Source organism: Balaenoptera physalus (genome assembly GCF_965194825.1).
Source record: "Balaenoptera physalus genome assembly, chromosome: 10".
Taxonomy (NCBI): domain Eukaryota; kingdom Metazoa; phylum Chordata; class Mammalia; order Artiodactyla; family Balaenopteridae; genus Balaenoptera; species Balaenoptera physalus.
In genome coordinates this window covers 70990733-71009336 of record NC_138889.1, presented here as the reverse complement: position 1 = coordinate 71009336, position 18604 = coordinate 70990733, and the positions used below count along the sequence as shown (strand labels likewise).

Sequence of the window (18604 nt, the reverse complement as noted above, 5' to 3'; positions counted from 1 at the left end):
CCTCATCTTCCATATTCAGGTCCGGAGCGTTTCACTGCATAGTGCTGCTAGGTGGATGTGAGAAGAACATAGCTTCTAGGGCTGCCTGTCAGTTTAACTTGCGTTGGAGTCCACTCTCCAGTCACACTTGGCACATTTTATTACCAACAATAGAAAGATATACTTAGTTTTAGTTTAAATTTTACAATTCTTTGTGCAATTAGCACATTCAAAATGGAATTTATGAACACCATAACTGCCTACTGCCTCAGAATTCTTTGCACTTCAGGGGGCTGGGCTGAAGGAGGAAGAGAGCAGATTGAGCCCAGGAGCTCAACACCTTCCATGTTTACTACTGGGGACTCCTGGAATGAGGTGGACGCATGTGAGAGAATGGGCAAGGGACACTTTCCTTTCAGATTTAGATTCAACATGCTTTTTTTTTTTTTTTAAGTGCTTCTATAGCACCTTTTTTTTTTTTTAATTTACTTTTATTTATTTATTTATGGCTGTGTTGGGTCTTCGTTTCTGTGCGAGGGCTTTCTCTAGTTGTGGCAAGCGGGGGCCACTCTTCATCGCGGTGCACGGGCCTCTCACTATTGTGGCCTCTCTTGTTGTGGAGCACAGGCTCCAGACACGCAGTCTCAGTAGTTGTGGCTCACGGGCCTAGTTGCTCCACGGCATGTGGGATCTTCCCAGACCAGGGCTTGAACCCGTGTCCCCTGCATTAGCAGGCAGATTCTCAACCACTGTGCCACCAGGGAAGCCCAACTCCATGTTTTTTAAAAGACCTAGAGAACATGTAGCGGGTGCCCCTCCTCTTTCCCTTTGTGTTGGTCATTTTGGAGAATTACTGGAAGATGGCGGTTCTGGCTGAAAAGCCATGAAAATAATTATTATTGTTAGTTGTGATTTTAATTAATACCAGGTATGCAGTTGACAAAGTGCATTCATATATATTATTCTATGTGATCCTCACAATAACTCTGTGGAGTAGTTCATATCTATTTTTCTGTAGAAATTAAGGTTTTGTGCTAAAATGACTTGGGTTGTGCAACTAATAAGTGCCAAACCTTTACCCTCATCTTCCATATTCAGGTCCGGAGCGTTTCACTGCATAGTGCTGCTAGGTGGATGTGAGAAGAACATAGCTTCTAGGGCTGCCTGTCAGTTTAACTTGCGTTGGAGTCCACTCTCCAGTCACACTTGGCACATTTTATTACCAACAATAGAAAGATATACTTAGTTTTAGTTTAAATTTTACAATTCTTTGTGCAATTAGCACATTCAAAATGGAATTTATGAACACCATAACTGCCTACTGCCTCAGAATTCTTTGCACTTCAGGGGGCTGGGCTGAAGGAGGAAGAGAGCAGATTGAGCCCAGGAGCTCAACACCTTCCATGTTTACTACTGGGGACTCCTGGAATGAGGTGGACGCATGTGAGAGAATGGGCAAGGGACACTTTCCTTTCAGATTTAGATTCAACATGCTTTTTTTTTTTTTTTAAGTGCTTCTATAGCACCTTTTTTTTTTTTTAATTTACTTTTATTTATTTATTTATGGCTGTGTTGGGTCTTCGTTTCTGTACGAGGGCTTTCTCTAGTTGCGGCAAGTGGGGGCCACTCTTCATCGCAGTGCACGGGCTTCTTACTATCGCGGCCTCTCTTGTTGCGGAGCACAGGCTCCAGACGCGCAGGCTCAGCAATTATGGCTCACGGGCCTAGTTGCTCCGCGGCATGTGGGATCTTCCCAGACCAGGGCTCAAACCCGTGTCCCCTGCATTGGCAGGCAGATTCTCAACCACTGCGCCACCAGGGAAGCCCCAACATACATTTTTTTTTTTTTTTTTTTTTAAGAAATTCACGTTCTTTTATTTATTTATTTATTTATTTTTATGACTGTGTTGAGTCTTCGTTTCTGTGCGAGGACTTTCTCTAGTTGCGGCAAGTGGGGACCACTCTTCATCGCGGTGTGCAGGCCTCTCACCATCGCGGCCTCTCTTGTTGCGGAGCACAGGCTCCAGACGCGCAGGCTCAGTAATTGTGGCTCACGGGCCCAGTTGCTCCGTGGCACCAACATGCATTTTTTGAATGCCATTTACAGTCAAAACATTTTCACGTATGATAGCTCATCTCTGAAAGCTCATAACTAAAAGGAGGGAAGGCAGGGCTTCCCTGATGGTGCAGTGGTTAAGAATCCTCCTGCCAACGCAGGGGACACAGGTTCGGGCCCTGGTCCGGGAAGATCCCACATGCCGCGGAGCAACTAAGCCCATGCACCACAGCTGAGCCTGCGCTCTAGAGCCTGCGAGCCGCAACTGCTGAGCCCGCTTGCCACAACTACTGAAGCCCACGCGCCTAGAGCCCGTGCTCCACAACAAGAGAAGCCACAACAATGAGAAGCCCGCGCACCACAACAAAGAGTAGCCCCCGCTCACTGCAACTAGAGAAAGCCCGTGCGCAGCAGCGAAGACCCGACACAGCCCTAAATAAATAAATAAATAAATAAATAAAAATAATTAAAAGGAGGGAAGGCAGTATTCTACTTTGAGATGTAGAATTTGAGATCTGAAAAGTTAAGATGCTCTAACTTAAAAAAAATCACAGGAAAAAAAAGTTCAGGGAGAAGATTGTGAGCAGGGAAATTGCTACTGTTTCTAGACTGGCTGATTTTAGGTGCTCAACAAATCTTTACTATGTTGGATTAAAATGGTAATTTGGATTGACATGCTGGCATTCCTAACTCAGACTCTGAACACCCAGATCATTTGACTTAAAGCTTCACTAATGGGAAACCAATACCCCCTGTCCTGCTTTATTTTCCCCACACTATTTTAAAACATAAAGAAAGAATCAAGGTACACAGACTATTGGCTCCAGTTGACTATTGGGAAGGGATGTGAAAGACATTGTATTTTTTTTCTGATGTCATAAATTGCATATAATATTCTACCAAGGGTAAGGGAAAATGGAGCAGAACTAAGAATCTATTCCAAGGGAAGATTCACATTTACTGAGGAAAACATATTGTCTATACTCCAAATGAGAACACTTGGTCTGAAAAGTATATTTACGAGACAATAAAAGAAGAATATTTAGAATTAGCGGTGACATCAGTGGTCTGGTCAGCTCACTGAAAAGGGTCATTAAAAATGTGAGACTTTACTTCTTCATTAAATTGCTATGGCTGTCCAACTTTCTTATGGTTCCGAAAATAAAAATGAAAACTCTCAAAGCCTACTTTCCCCCCCACCTCCATTTCTTTAAGAAACAGAGGGTACAATTAAATCTCAGGGGGCTTTTGAATGAGGAACACTCAAGGACTTGTTCCAGTGCTTACCTATGTCATGAGAACATTACAGAGGCATCTGCACAACTAGAAATCTTTTCAATCAATAAAGATCCCAAGGCTTCCCCAAGTGACACCCTGGTTTACACTGTGACATTCCTTGCTGTATTTAGGACTCTCTCATCCCAGGCATCCAGAATCTTTTTACCCTCAGTCCCCACCTGCAGAGATGCCTTTTTCTAACTGTGAAAACAGTGCATGTCATTTTAACACTCCTCCATTCCACATAAACATGGAGAAGGAATACAGGCAGGGATGGACGCTCACTGATAGAATGGACAAAAAGCAACAAGTAGTATTTTACTTGTGAAGGTAGCTGCATATTTCATCTTTGAGGGGCTGCTCAGGTATAATGTATCCCAGGATTTATAACAGCTCATACATATAAAAAGATCAATGGCTTATTAAACGCTGCCTATCAGAGAACCACACTTGCAATATCCATCACTAAAGGTTATGGAGAAAGAAAAATAAAGAAGTGAATATTATAAAAAACAAGTGGAAAATTCAACAGTTATTATATGCTGTCCTTTAAAACATTTTTACTCATTGTCTCTAACAAGAGAAACGTCTGGGGGCTGGTGAGTAGGAGGGAGGAAAATTGTGTCTGACAGATTAAGAATTCAGTAGCTCAATAGCCCACAGGAGAGCTTAAAGCAAAAGAGTAGGTCAACTGTTAAGACAGTCACCAATTAATCTGTTGACAAAACATGGAATTAGGAGAACTATAGCTGGATATCCCAGCGCTGGAAGTTTCTTCTTGATGTTAAGTCCCCAAAGCCATACTAATTCCTATTGAGCAAACAGAAGGAAAAAGTTATCAGTCTCAAATTAAACCTCCCATAATGCAAGGGGAAATAACACATGGCCCTTTATCCTTACCAAATGTGAGGAGGAATACAGTAGGTTGTCTGATCCTAGCTTCAGAGAACTTGAGAGCGCTAAGAAAGGCTGAGCTTTTCAAAGGAAAAAGCTGTGCTCAGCTCTTTTCTGTCACTCTGACATCAGTCTCTTGTGCCCACATAGCCCTTAGCCCTCTTATTCCTAAATGGTTTCCTTCTATCTAATGTCTACAGTCCCAGAGGCTGATGGTTCAGATAAACTATGTGCCAAATCTTGGCAGCTGTGTCTCTTCTTTGTGGGAAGGTCAAAGTGGTACTTTACAAAATCCAAAGGACACAAAATATTACTAATGCACACATGTGTTTAGAGAGGACTACAAGATAAAACTCCTAGGCATACACACAGAAGCCTTCCATAATTTGTACCATACTTACTTTTTTAGGGTCATTACCCATCTCCCCTCTCTTCCCACTAGCGTGTATTCAGTCTTCATTGCCTCCATGCCTTTGCACATGCTGTTCCTTCTTGTCCTTTCTCACCTTCTCTGATGGAAAACTCATTCGTCCTTGAGAATACTTAAGCTTCTCAGGAAAACAGCTTGCAACAACTACAGGGAAATTAGTCACTTCTTCCTCTGTGCTTTTTATAAGCCTCTGTTAATATGGCTATTATAACACCTATTACATTATATTCCAATTTATATGTCAAATTTCAGGGCAAGGATCATGTCTCAATCATTTAGTGATTAACACAGCCTCTGGCAGATATCTAGTATATACTCAATGCACTTTTTGAATGAATAAGCTTTGTCTGTTTTCTTTATTTTTCTGTAAAACTAGTTTAATAATGTGGTTATCTTCAATATGGCAGTTTATTCTTAAATAATTGTAATAAGAGGAAGACAGTGAAAACAGTGTGCATTACTCCTGGAAAGCTGTCAATTATATCGAACTTACCCAAAGAAGTGGGAAAAATCTCCAAATTAAAATGTTAAACATGGCTTTATAATAACAATCAAAAAATGTGTTTATAAAACCATTTGTTTTTCCAGTTCTACTTCTTAACAGAGCGTGACAAAAAATGGTACACAAACATCAGGTTTAGACTTTGCATCAGAAGATGTCTTTTAAAGGATCAAAACAATCGATTTTTTTTTTTAGTCGAAAGGGACCTCTTGGTTATCTAGTTCAACTCTCTGCTCTGTATGAATCTCTATGATATCTCTGATAGATGCTCACCCAGCTTCTGCTTGAACACTTCCAGTGATCGGGAACTCACTACTTAGGAAGGTAAGTGATTCTTTATTTTGACAATTACGATATCCAAGTTGAGCCCAAATCTGCCTCCCTGTAATCTTTAGCCATTGGACTCATTTCTTCCTTCTTAAACCACAGAAGATATTCCTTCTTCCTTATAGAAGCCCTATAAAGAATTAAAAACAGCTACATCATCATCCCAAGTCTTTTCTTTTCCAGACTTTTCCAGTTTGATTCAACTCCTTCTGATATGTCATGTTTATCAACATTTTCACCAACCTGGTTCATATCCTCCAGACATGTTGCAGTTTGTCTCTAAGACTTCTGAAACGGAGCCTGGAACACTACTCCAAATGAGATTTGCTCAGTGTAGAGGATTTCTCAGAGCAGCACTAACACATATCTTTCATTCTAGCCTCTGTACGGGTATTTGAAATTTGGACTGGCTCTTACTTGATGTAGAGTCAAAGCTTGGCAAGAGTTAGCAGGAAAGAGGATAACATGAAGCCTGGGTAGGAGCAGAGCTAAGAGAACTGATCCAATTCTGGGGCTTTAGTTGGGAGGCAAGCTGCCTAAACGAACCCTAGATATACCAAGGGGATTCAAGGGGTTTTGATCGATAGATGGGGACAAGGCTGTAGCAATATTTGAAATTAGACAGGTGGTGGCATCTTGCCTCTATTAGGTTTTGGAGTAGGCCCTCCATCACTAGCTGGGGAACATGAGAAACAAGACCCAACTCCTGGCAAAGAGTCTGCAAAGGGTTAGGCAAATTAGAGTCAGGAAGACTGGGGTTCAAAGAAGGGCTACATTTCTAAGGGGAAACTGAGGTAGTAAGAATTAAAATAGCTCTGGAATCATAAAGACCTTTGTTGAACTCCATCTTCTTCATTTTCCAAACCTCAGTTTCCTCATGTGAAGATAATAGTATTTACTTTAAAGGATTGCTGTGAAGACTTAGTGGGATGATATATGTAAAATCTGGCATACAGTTACTGCTTTTCAAATGTTTTTATTGCAAATTAAAATAAAAAGAGATAAAATGTAAGTTAAATGAATTTTTAAATAATTTCACTTTTGAAGCCTTTCAGATTAATTATGTACTAAGAGCATATTCTCAAAACATTTTTAACACTTCCTTTAAGAAAAGCACTATACCTATTTTTTTGAAAGATGATCAGGAATGATATGGATTGGTTGAATATGGCTTGTAAAGTAAGCATAATGTAATATGATTCATTATAATCCTCATAATAATTGTACCAATTTTATGGTTATAAGAAATATACTTATTTTCAGATTTTACTTTCAAATAAGTGATGACTTTACCATAAATCTCTGAAGTCAGTCTTTTTTGTAATATAAATTCACTAATCCAGTCAGAATTACAATTCACTATTTGTTAGAAATCTTTGCATAAATCCTTTCCCAGCCCCACACTGTTTTCCCTTTAATATCCAATTATCTAAAATTTAAGAGGAATGAGCACCGCCCCATGGGAGTGTGTGTGCTGCTCTGATCCTATAGTTAAAATTCAGAGAATTGGGAGTGACGTCATCCGTAACAATAAAAAAGCTTCTCTTGGTGTGTGGAAGACCTATATATAAAAGTCACATTTAAGGGTCTACAACTCAATTCATCAGCTTTCTCAGGTTTACTCAACTTTGAGAAAGCATCAGCTGCTAATACACCTGAAAGAAGATCGTGTCCTAAGACATTGTGTGGTGAGTAATCTTTATTTTCTCTTTTAAATTTCATATGAGTTCTTTTTTATGATCAAGCAATTATTTAATGTGTACCATTTTCTACTAATGTCATGCTACTCGTTCAAGGTAAAATGTTAAGGGAGGGTTTGAATGATATTTAATATAAAAATGCTGCAATAAAAAATAAATTTATGCTGCTAAAATGTTGTTAAATCATTTATTTTTGTGATTAAAGTCTTTTGAGAGGCCTTGCTTTTTATAAACTTATCTGAAATTACATGAAAAATAATTAAAATTTGGCATGATGTGCTTTAATGGTATCTTATTAAAATTTTGAAATAAAACAGCCTAATGCGAAATGAATAATTCTGATTTAAATAATCAGTGTAAATTTATTTCTCTGAGTTAAAATTCCATTTTTCCTCCAGAATATCCTCATAGAGAGCTCAATCTGTGTACTATAGTTGGAGAAACTCAGTTTTACTGCTGAATATTTATTCCCTTTACATAAAGCCTTTTCTAATTTTCTATTCTGAAAACTGTACATGAATTTGAAGGATGTTTTACAACCATTTTTCAGCTTTTTAAATGACATTCTTGTAAGAACCTCATCTCTCTATTAAGAACAAGGAAGCAAGGCAGAGGCGTTAGGTGAATGTGACAAAGCTAGAATAGGACCCCCAAGCTTCTGTCCTCTGGCTACAATGATTGTTTCTAACACAAACCAAAAATGAAGAATATTCATTTGTTGCTCCTTCAATAGCTTTATATTGCACAGTGAAAATAAATATAGTAGATAATAATGCTCCTTATGCTACTTCTAAATGATGCAGTTTCCCTTTAAAATATGAGTACATAGCCACCCTATGTGTATGTTAAAACAGAGAACGTTAAGTATTAAGAAAAGGCACGTCTATGATAAAAGGCTTTGCAATTGTTGAAATGCAGATTACGGTAAGACTTTTCTATTTTGAGATGAAAAGCTTAAAAGCAAAGGAGGAAAGTACTAAAAATTATACTCAAACAAAATTGTTAATAAAATAATCTGAAAAGATAAGATACAGACAGGCATTTTATATGGAGTCAAAGCTCTAAATTCATATAACAAGTAATCAATTAGATGATGTTTAAATGCTTTGACACATTCTTTTTAATGGTAGGAGAAGTGTGTGTTAATTTAGTAAAAATCTCTAAATCAGAGCCTATTCATTTGGCATTTATGTTTATCATTGTGTTGAAAGGAAGTTTACTTATGAAAAAGAGATTTGCTAAGTCAACAAACACTGTTGACAATTTACCTAATTAAAAGAAGTAGGGATTTCCCTGGTGGTCCAGTGGGTAAGACTCCACGCTCCCAATGCAGGGGGCCCAGGTTGGATCCCTGGTCGGGGAACTAGATCCTGCACGCATGCCGCAACTAAAGATCCCACATGCTGCAACGAGGGTCCTGCGTGCTGCAACTAAGACCCGGCACAGCCAAAATAATAAATAAATAAATAAATAAATAAATAAATAAAAAAGAAGTAGCCATTTTCAAGCTTCTTGTGTATTTAGTCATAACACAAAATGTGGGAGGAAATACTAAACAATAAGGTTTTTCATTCTTCATGTAGCTTAAATTCATATATTAAAACTTGCACAAGAACTCTCAAAAAGATACCTAAGAAAGTAAAGCTAATCTGTCTAATTTCTAAGTCAAATTGTGTGTATACATGATATATACTAATTATCTGTATACATAATATATACTTATATATACTGTAAAATAAAGAGGCTGATTCCAAAAGTCTCTCATGAAAAACAATCCAATTAGTTACTGTCACACTCTGTACAAAGTTGTATGATTATAAATATAAACTACTATAAATTTAATTGTATAGTTTGGAATATTAGAAGTATTTTAAATGCCTCCATTTTGCTTTTTCTTTTAGTGAAGATGATGTCTGCAAAAGACATGGTTAAAGTAATGGTTGTCATGTTCGCGGTTTGTTTTCTTGCAAGATCGGAAGGGAAGTCTGTTAAGTAAGTACCATAGCCTGTTCTGCACGGTGAGGACATGGGAATTGGATTTTTAAGGTTGGCTTTATGATTTGGAAGAGGGGAGCTAATGGAGTGATCCTCTCTGATTCTGTTCCCTCTAGGAAGAGATCTGTGAGTGAAATACAGTTTATGCATAACCTGGGCAAGCATCTGAGCTCCATGGAAAGAGTGGAATGGCTGCGTAAGAAGTTGCAGGATGTGCACAACTTTGTTGCTCTCGGAACTTCTATAGCTTACAGAGATGGTAGTTCCCAGAGACCCCAAAAAAAGGAAGACAATGTCCTGGTTGAGAGCCATCAAAAAAGTCTTGGAGAAGCAGACAAAGCTGATGTGGATGTATTAATTAAAGCTAAACCCCAGTGAAAAGAGATATGATCAGAGCACTGCTCTAGACAGCATAGGGCAACAACATTACATGCTGCTAAGGTTTTCAAGCTCTATTAAGATTAAGTGCCAATATTTCTAATATTACCAAACTTTATGTGTAATCTATTGCTAGCTGTGATAGCAGCAATTTTAATTGATTATTTTGATTTTACTTTTATTCATGTAAGAGCTCTTTTAATAATTCTATTTCTATTGATTCTAAATAAATGAAGTTAAGTATTTCTTCCTTGTTATAAAAATATCTTTTGGTTCTGAGTAACACCAATATGTTTAAATTGATTGTGACTAAGAAGAACAGCACAAAATTTTTGTTAACCCTATGTCTAACATTCTGATATTTTGAAATTATCCTTTAAATATTATCAAAGTACCAGGTCCCCGAATCATCACTAGCTAGTTACTATCGTCCTCTTCATTTCAGGAAAGGAAATGAAATGCCACTGGTCATATTCCTAGTCTGGACCCCAAATTGCAAGGAATAGAATTTTTGTGTTTAATAGAATATAACTTTGTTCATTTGTCCTTCCTCACACGCGTTTCTAACAAAATGGACTGACTTAACCAAAGACAATTTAGAATATCAATGGGCATTATGGAGAACTTCTGAAATCCCCAGACTCAATTTTCTTAAAACCAAATTGGACTACTATAGCTCTAAGATTTCCAAAACTGAATGAAATGCCTATTTTGATTGGTATTTTGAGGCCTCCAAATATCACCAGGACCCTAAAATTGCCTCTCTGCAAAATAGGATTTTAAGATTAACTGAGGCAAACAAGCAATTAAAGAAAGATGAATGGCTTCGGAAGCCTCGTGCTCCTCTTCCTTGGCTCCCTATGCTCAGGCTTCACCTCCGGCGCCATCTCCCTCCTTCCCTTCTACACTGCCCACACCTTCTCTACACCCTCAGCTCCCCCTTACTAATTCTCTCGCTGAACTTTCATATTTCTTTGAAACCCTCCCCACTCCTTTTTCCTCTGAACTTATCAGAACCTGTCCCCTCAAAATTAAGCCTTCTGAGGATCCAGAGGCTAAACCCTGAATTTCTTATATTCCCTGGACTAAAGCTAAACTGCGAGCCACAGTCAAATATTTTCCCAAAGTAACCGAAGATCTTCACAGATTTGCTGAGGAATTTAATACAGTCTTTCAAACTTGTCAACCTTGTTTCTCTGATTTAAATCAGTTAGTTCATATGCTTGTTGATAAAGGCCTGGCCCAGCACTGCATGAAAACTGCTAATTGGGAAAATCCTGAAAGTCTCTAGAATCACAACTGGGAGACCAGCTTGCTAACTTATTATACGATCAAGCTTGGACAGTTGCTAGGCAACTTCATGGAGCAACTCCTAGGCCTTCTCCAAAGCCTGTTGATTGCAGCAAAATTTAGGTTTGCACAAAAAAATCAGATGAATCTGTTCATGACTATTACAATTGACTTCAGATTACTTTTAAAGAAAATTCTGGTCTTCCTTCAGATGTTTATTCCACCTGGGTAGCTTTTAACTCTATGTTTATTAATGGGCTGAACCAGGACCTTTCCCTTCTAGTAAAAAGGATCAGGATGGAATGGGAAAATATGTCCACTCCAGACTTAGTTAATCTGACAAACTTGCTCTCTTGCACTCTAGATGATTCACCTAAAAGAAAGACCACTAGGGAATTCCCTGGCTGTCCAGTGGTTAGGACTCCACGCTTCCACTGCCATGGCCCAGGTTCGATCCCTGGTCAGGGAACTAAGATCCCACAAGCTGCATGCAGTGGCCAAAAAAACCCCAAAAAAACAAAACCAAATAAACCACGCTAAAATTCTTCAACTCCAGCAAATAAAAACCCCTAAACAAAAACAAAACCCTCCTAGTTTCTGCTATTATTGCAAAAAGCTAGGACACTGGAAAAGAGATTGTTATACCTTTAAGTGCTTTAGGCACCTTCAGCCCTCTAACAAGCCTTTCCAACGTCCTCCCAATTCTCAATGATGGGGCTCTGAGAAACTACAGGGCCTCTTCCCAATCATCCCTCTTAATCTGCTTGGAGAAACGTCTCTCCAGATTGGGTATGAATCTCTTCCAGTCCTAACTGACACCAGAGCCACACTCTCGGTGCTTGACTCCACTACTATGAAATAGCCCCTGCCTTGAAGTACTAAAACAGTTCAAATAGTGGGGATCTCTAATCAACCTCAAGAGATGCCTGTCCCTGAACCTATTTCCTTTTGTTTGGCCCTTTGAGAGATACATAACTTTTTCTCCTTAGTTCCTCAACCCCATCCATCTATCAGGCTGAGACTTCTTAGAGAAGTATCATGCTGGAATTTCTTTCTTCCAAAGGGAGAAAAAAAAAATCATAAAGGGAATTCCCGGGCAGTCCAGTGGTTAGGACTCCATGCTTTCACTGCCAAGGGCCTTGGTCAGGGAACAAAGATCCCACAAGCCACACAGTGCGGCATAAAAAAAAAAAAATTGCAAAGGTAGAAATAATTCTAGAACTTGAGAGTAGTCATTGAAGTAAAAACCAGGTGAATTAAATGACCCCTTGACATCTTTTATTTGCTCCATCTCTAATGATTCTAGAGCTGATTCTGGAAACACTGATAATTTGTCCCTATCGATTCAGCTACCATCTTTGTTATGGGCAAAATCTCCAACTGATATTAGCAAAATTCACAGCACACCTCCCATTAAGATTCAAATAGATCTCTCAAAACCTCTGCTCAGAATTAATCAATATTCTATAGGAAAGAATCTCTTCAAAGCATAAAGCCCATAATAGAGGATTACAAGGGCCAAGGCATCATTATCCCTTGCACTAGCCCCTGCAATACTCCCATTTTGCTAGTGAGAAAACCTAAGGGCCAAGGGTGGATGCTTGTCCAGGACCTTTGAGCAATAAACAACATTGTTATCCCTCAACATCCTGTTGTTCCTAATATCCATTACTAATATCCACTCCCACTGGAAGCAATTTCTTTACTGTAATTGATTTATGCAGTACATTCTTTAGTATTCCAGTTGATGAAACTAGCCAATACCTTTTTTTAAAAAATTTTTGGCTGCGTTGGGTCTTTGTTGCTGTGCGCGGGCTTTCTCTAGTTGCGGCAAGAGGGGGCTACTCTCCATTGCAATGCGCGGGCTTCTCATCGCGGTGGCATCTCTTGTTGTGGAGCACAGGCTCTAAGCATGTGGGCTTCAGGAGTTGCAGCATACAGGCTCAGTAGTTGCGGCATGCAGGCACTAGAGCACGCGGGCTTCAGTAGTTGCAACGTGTGGGCTCAGTAGTTGTGGCTTGTAGGCTCTAGAGTGCAGGCTCAGTAGTTGTGGTGCACGGGCTTAGTTGATCCGCGGCATATGGGTTCTTCCCAGACCAGGGATCGAACCCATGTCCCCTGCGTTGGCAGGCAGATTCTTAACCACTGTGCCACCAGGGAAGTCCCCTAGCCAATACCTTTTTTACTTCACTTGGGAAGAAAAACAATTCACATGGGCAGTAATGCCTCAGCCGTTACTTATTTCTCACAAATCCTGAAGGCTTATCCAGGTGATAAAAAGTTCCCTAGAAGTTCTATTTTGTTGTAACATGTGAAAGAAATCTCTGTGCTCTCCTTATCAAGCCTCTTCACCGGAAGACAGCATCCATATGTCAAAGCTTTTAGCCTTAAAGAGACATAACATTGTCAAGGAAAAAATTCAGTTTGCCCAAACCCAGGTTTCATATTTAGGGCATCTGATATCAGAACAAGGGCCACACCCAGATCCAGAGAGACTTTGTGGTGTCCTATGTTTCCAGAAACCCAAAACTAAGTGCCAACTGCTAGTTGTTTGTTGCCAAAATTGGACTCCAAATTTCTCTTTTATGCCCAAAACTCTGTATGTTCTACTAAGCAATAACAACTCCAATCCAATTTGATGGGAAGAACCAGACAACATAGCTTTTAAGGCCTTAAAGGAGAGTTTGATGAACCTGCCTGTGTTTGGACATCCCAGTTATCAAATTCTCTTTTTCCTTTTGTATATGAAAAGGAAGGGAATGCCCTGGGGGTACTTACCCAAAAACACTGGGACCGCTATTGACCCATAGGGTATTATAGCCAATAACGGGACCCTGTGGCATGGAGATACCCTTCTTGCCTTAGAACAATTACTGTCTCTGCCCTTTTGGTTAAGACCACCAAGAAAGTTATTGTGGGATCACCATTACCCATTTTTATACCTCATGCAGTAGAAGGCCTCCCCAATTCTCATCACACTCAACCTTTCTCAGTGAGCCCCCTCAACTCCTATGAAGCCCTTTTGTTAACTACTCCTCACGTAACTCTTTTACAGTGTAATAACTTTAATCCTGGTACTCTTCTTCCCACCATCACCAATGACATCTCTCATGACTGCCTAACACTGATGGATCACCTCCTGACTCCTGGTGATAATCTACAGGTAATTCCTCTGGGTAACACTGGCTTTTCATGGTTCACTGATGGTTCTTATTTAAAAGGTGACAATGGCAAATACTGTGCTGTTTAGTCTATTGCAACTCCTTTTGATACTGATGAGGCAGCATCTATACCTATGACTACTTTGGCCCAACAGCCTGAATTATACACTGTTACACAGGCTTGTACTTTAGTCAAGGGCAAAACTTCTAATATTTATACTGATAGCAGATATGCTTTCAGAGTAGTTCATGATTTTGGACTGTTTTACAAGCAATGTGGCTTCCTTTTTTCCAGCAGATATAAAATTTTAAATGGCCCCTTTGTTCAGGAATTGTTGGATGTAATGCTTTTACCCGCCACTTTAGCTGTTATTAAGATTCCAGAGCATTCTATTTTTTTAAAAATTTATTTTGGCTGCGCCAGGTCTTAGCTGTGGCATGCGGCATCTTTTAGTTGCAGCATGCTGGCTTCTTAGTTGCAGCATGCGGACTCTTAGTTGTGGCATGCATGCGGGATCTAGTTCCCCTGACCAGGGATCAAACCCAGGCCCCCTGCATTGGGAGCTCGGAGTCTTACCCACTGGACTACAAGGGAAGTCCCAAGATTCCAGGGCATTCTAAACTTGACTCCTGGAAGCTAAATCACCTTGCTGGAATTTCCACAAGGAATGCTGCCCTTAAAGGAACCAAGAGCAATCAGACCTCTGTCATGGTCCAAAGAGATATTTTCCCAAATGATAAGTTAGAAAAACTGGCTAGAGAAGCCCAACAGTTAGCCCCAGAAAAGAAAAAACAAGGTTGAAAATTCACAATTGTTGGTTTGAAAAAAAGAGAAAGCTTTGATTCAAACCAAATAACATTCTAGTCCTACCAGAAACTCTAAAAATCCCATTGCTAACCACTGTACATGCATTAAACCATTGGTCTATTCACAAAATGATAGCATTCGTGAGTCAATATTGGTGGAGAAACATTAACAAAGCCACAAAATAGTGCCTACCTCACTTGTCCCACTTGTTCTAAATACAACCCAGGAAGCCTGTTTGTACTGCTCTCAGACATTTTAAACTGCCTCATGGACCGTTTGAGTTCTGGCCAATGGGTTTCATACAACTTCCTCCATCTCATGGATATACATACGTTTTAGTCATGGTCTGTATGTTTTCACACTGGACTGATGGACTACTGCCTGTTCTGTGGCTAAAGTCCTTTTGGATATGATTATCCTTACCTGGGGAACTCCTCTTAAACTTCATAATGATCAAGGAACCCATTTTTACTGTTCATGTACTTCGACCAGTCTGCTCTGTTTGGCTGGTTTTACAACAATTTCACTGTGTTTATCACCTTCAGTCCTCTAGTTTAGAAGGTACACAGCATTACTGAGTCAACTGACAAAATTTGTAGAGGCCTTCCAAATACCTTGGCCAAAAGCATTGCTGGTGGTCCTTCTAAATCTCAGATCTACCTCTTTTGGAACTCATAAACTCTCACCCTTTGGGATAGTCAGAGGATGCCCAGTGTACTTGGCTCCTGCCTCTTTTGACCCACAAGAGATGAAAGGAAAGATACTCCAATATTGCAAAGGTCTAATTGCTTCTACTACAAATAACTGTGTTTGATAGAGCAATCTTTTCACAGTGCATTCTCGGGAGAGGAAGACCTTAAGCATCCTACCCTGCAAACTGGAGGTTTTGTCTATTGGAAAATGCACCTCCAGAAAGACTCTCTTCGACCTTGCTGGAAAGGCTCCTATCAGGTACTGCAAACTAATTCTGTGCTGCCAAACTCCAGGGAATAGACTCTGAGAACATGTGACACACCTAAAGAAAACACCAAACACTGACTGGACCTGCACATTATCTAGTGACCTGAAAGTAAAGATTTCCTGGAATTGAAGCAGACAGTATCTGATGAGATAGCTTTCCAAAGATATCTGGACCAGGCCTTTTGGAAGTTTGTCTGCCAAACCGTTGATGATGACATAATGCTTCAGGTGATCTCCAATGCCTAATATCTTGATAATATATAAACTTTAAATTAAAAGTGCCTGGGAGTTCTCTCTCTTACCCTCCTTGTTACTCAAATGTGACTTCAATAGGTTTCCACTCTGTGTTCTTTCCCTCTGATGTGAGACATTATACCCAGGAAAAATCCTTCCTGGCATTGAGGGACAGGGAGCTGCTGAAACGAGAAAACTTGACTCGATCAGTGATACTTTCAAAGAAAGATCTTGATTAAAAGAGGGAAATGTAAAAAATTAATAAACAGAAACCTCAAGTAGTCAGGAAACCAGAAGAGGGAGCTCTCATGCCCTGCTACCAAAGTAGGACCCAACGGGAAGAAGAAAGACCTCCTCTTCTTTCCTGGCAACAACTCAGCCAATGAAAAGCCCTGGATTGTTTGTTTATTACAGCCCTCCCAACATCCTTTTGCCTTCTGTGAAAGAGTTCTCCTTCCCCTGCTATGTGAGGACTTACATGTTGCTCTCCATGGTTGCAGACCCTGAATTGTAATTCTTTGTTTATCCCAAATAGACTTGTTTTTTTTTTGCTGGGGAAATAACTAAGTTTATTTTAGGTCAACACCTTAAACTGTGAGCCTCCTGGGTCTAGTTCAACATCATCCTGAGCAAAGCCCAGTATGTAGAATTAAGTTAGGTTTTAAAATCAATTATTTGTTTGTGTAATTCTTAGATAGTTTTCTCGATCATATAAACTCCTGGTAATATCAGGAAAGCTTGGGGATGTATGATGCATCAGTTTCACCCTATATGCTCTTCTTTTGGGACAAGACATCACATACCTTTTGAAAGGACTGTGGCCAAATTGCAACATCTGTAGCATTCTTGGCACAGATCTTCATGGGTTGTACATTTTCACCTTCTATTGAAATCCCAGGGAAAAAGGGTGGGCACAGGAGACTCCAAGGTAAGACACATTTTTCATTCTCACCAAGAACTTTTTGAACAGTGTATTCACTAACTGAACGAACTTTTTGGCCAACTCAATATTTGTGAAGATGTATAAATGAAAACCATCAGAGGCATTGAAAAATAAAATGGCTTTCAGGTCCCAGTCCAGAAAAATCCTCACCTCTGTAAGTTTGAGTTCACGTGGAAAATAGTCCTGGTTTCCGTACTGGCAGTGACTTAATGTCTCCTCCTGAGGCTCACAACCCAGAACCCCAGACCTGAAGATACCAGGAAAGGGCAATCATGATATGCAGAATCCCTGCAAACAACCACAGCCAATTCCAGTGTTTCTCCAACTTCCACCTCCCAATAATGTCAGCCGGAGGTGAAGCAGGATGACCCCAGCACACAAGAAGCAGAGATAAATGTTTTGGCATTCTCTGGTTGTCTTGTCTGAACCTACCCATATTCAATGCTCTGCAGGTCATTAAGAGAATAAGAGGAAGTCACTGGCTATAAGCAGAGCTAGAGTCATTTTCCAATAGAATCTCAGCCCAGACATCATCACTTAGATCTCAGTCACCAGTTTCCCCAGGGCAATGCTGGTCTGGATCCTCTGGATCTAGGAGATGTCAAGACACTGGGGACAAGAGAAAAAACTGTCCTGATGCCTAAGGCAGGAGAAACAGAAGTTATGTCTGCAGAATGTCAAACAGGGATCTTGGAAATAGTTCAGGTAGGTGAAATGTGTTGATTCTTTTCTGAGTTTTTCTGCCATGGTCATCATTTCAATATGGCTGTTATTAGTTTTGTGCTTCTCTGGGGTGCTGCAGCTTCTTAACTGGATCCTAGACTTCTCATAAAGGTATTTTGCGCTGTATATTATTGCTAAATCAGTGTTTCTGTGAGGAACCAAGGCCTAGGACTTCCTATTCCACCATCTTGCTGATCTTACTAACATAGGTTTATTTTTGAGCTCTCTGTGTTTATTCTGTTATATTGATGTATTTGTTCTTGCAGTATAAAGTACACACACACACACATATCCTTCTTTATAGACCTTTATTCTACCATTCAATATTTACACTGACTTTGTTGGGTTCTCGTCTAAAAAAATCCAGCTGCAATTTTGATTGGGATTGTATTAAAATTATATGTTAATTGTAGGAAGAATTGTCATCTTTATTATATCGTCCTATTCATCAACATAGTAAGCCTTTTCACTTATTCTGACCTACTTTAATACCTTTTAAATAGAGTTTAAACATTTCTCTAGAAAAATCTTATGTATCCTTTGTTAATTGCTAAATTCTGTATGGTTTATTGTGAAAGGTATCTAAATGTTTATTATATTTTTTAATTGGTTATTTTTGGTATGGAGAAACATTGTTCATTTTCCTAATTTTCTCTTATAACCAACAAACTTGCTGAACTGTCTTATTAATTCTAATAGCTTATATCTTGTTTACATTTGCTTTTCTATATAGATGATCATATAATCTCAAATAATGACACTTTTATCTCTTTTCTCCCTGTGATTACACTTTTTTTTTCATTTCTTATAGTAGTATCTGGCACCTCAGTACCATGCTAATGAATGATGCTACTGGGTTTCCTTATCATACTCTGGACCTTAATGGGAATGTGTATGTAATTTCTCAACAAGAAAATGGTTTTTAACATATTGACGACATTCCCTT

The 18604-nt window shown here is 39.4% G+C and overlaps 1 protein-coding gene across 2 annotated transcripts; it reads left to right on the top strand.

The window, feature by feature from the left end:
- Positions 1 to 2058: 2058 nt before the first annotated feature.
- PTH (parathyroid hormone) lies at positions 2059 to 10353 on the top strand. 2 transcript variants are annotated; one of them, XM_082476058.1, is made up of 3 exons: positions 2059 to 5463; positions 7074 to 9158; positions 9278 to 10353. In XM_082476058.1, exons 2-3 carry the CDS (start codon positions 8977 to 8979, stop codon positions 9537 to 9539), a joined length of 444 nt encoding a protein of 147 aa, XP_082332184.1. In that variant the 5' UTR covers positions 2059 to 5463; positions 7074 to 8976; the 3' UTR covers positions 9540 to 10353. The 2 variants fall into 2 exon arrangements, with proteins under 2 accessions (XP_082332184.1, XP_082332185.1); XM_082476059.1 differs by lacking the exon at positions 2059 to 5463 and having other exon boundaries at positions 7044 to 7154; positions 9068 to 9158.
- Positions 10354 to 18604: the final 8251 nt, after the last annotated feature.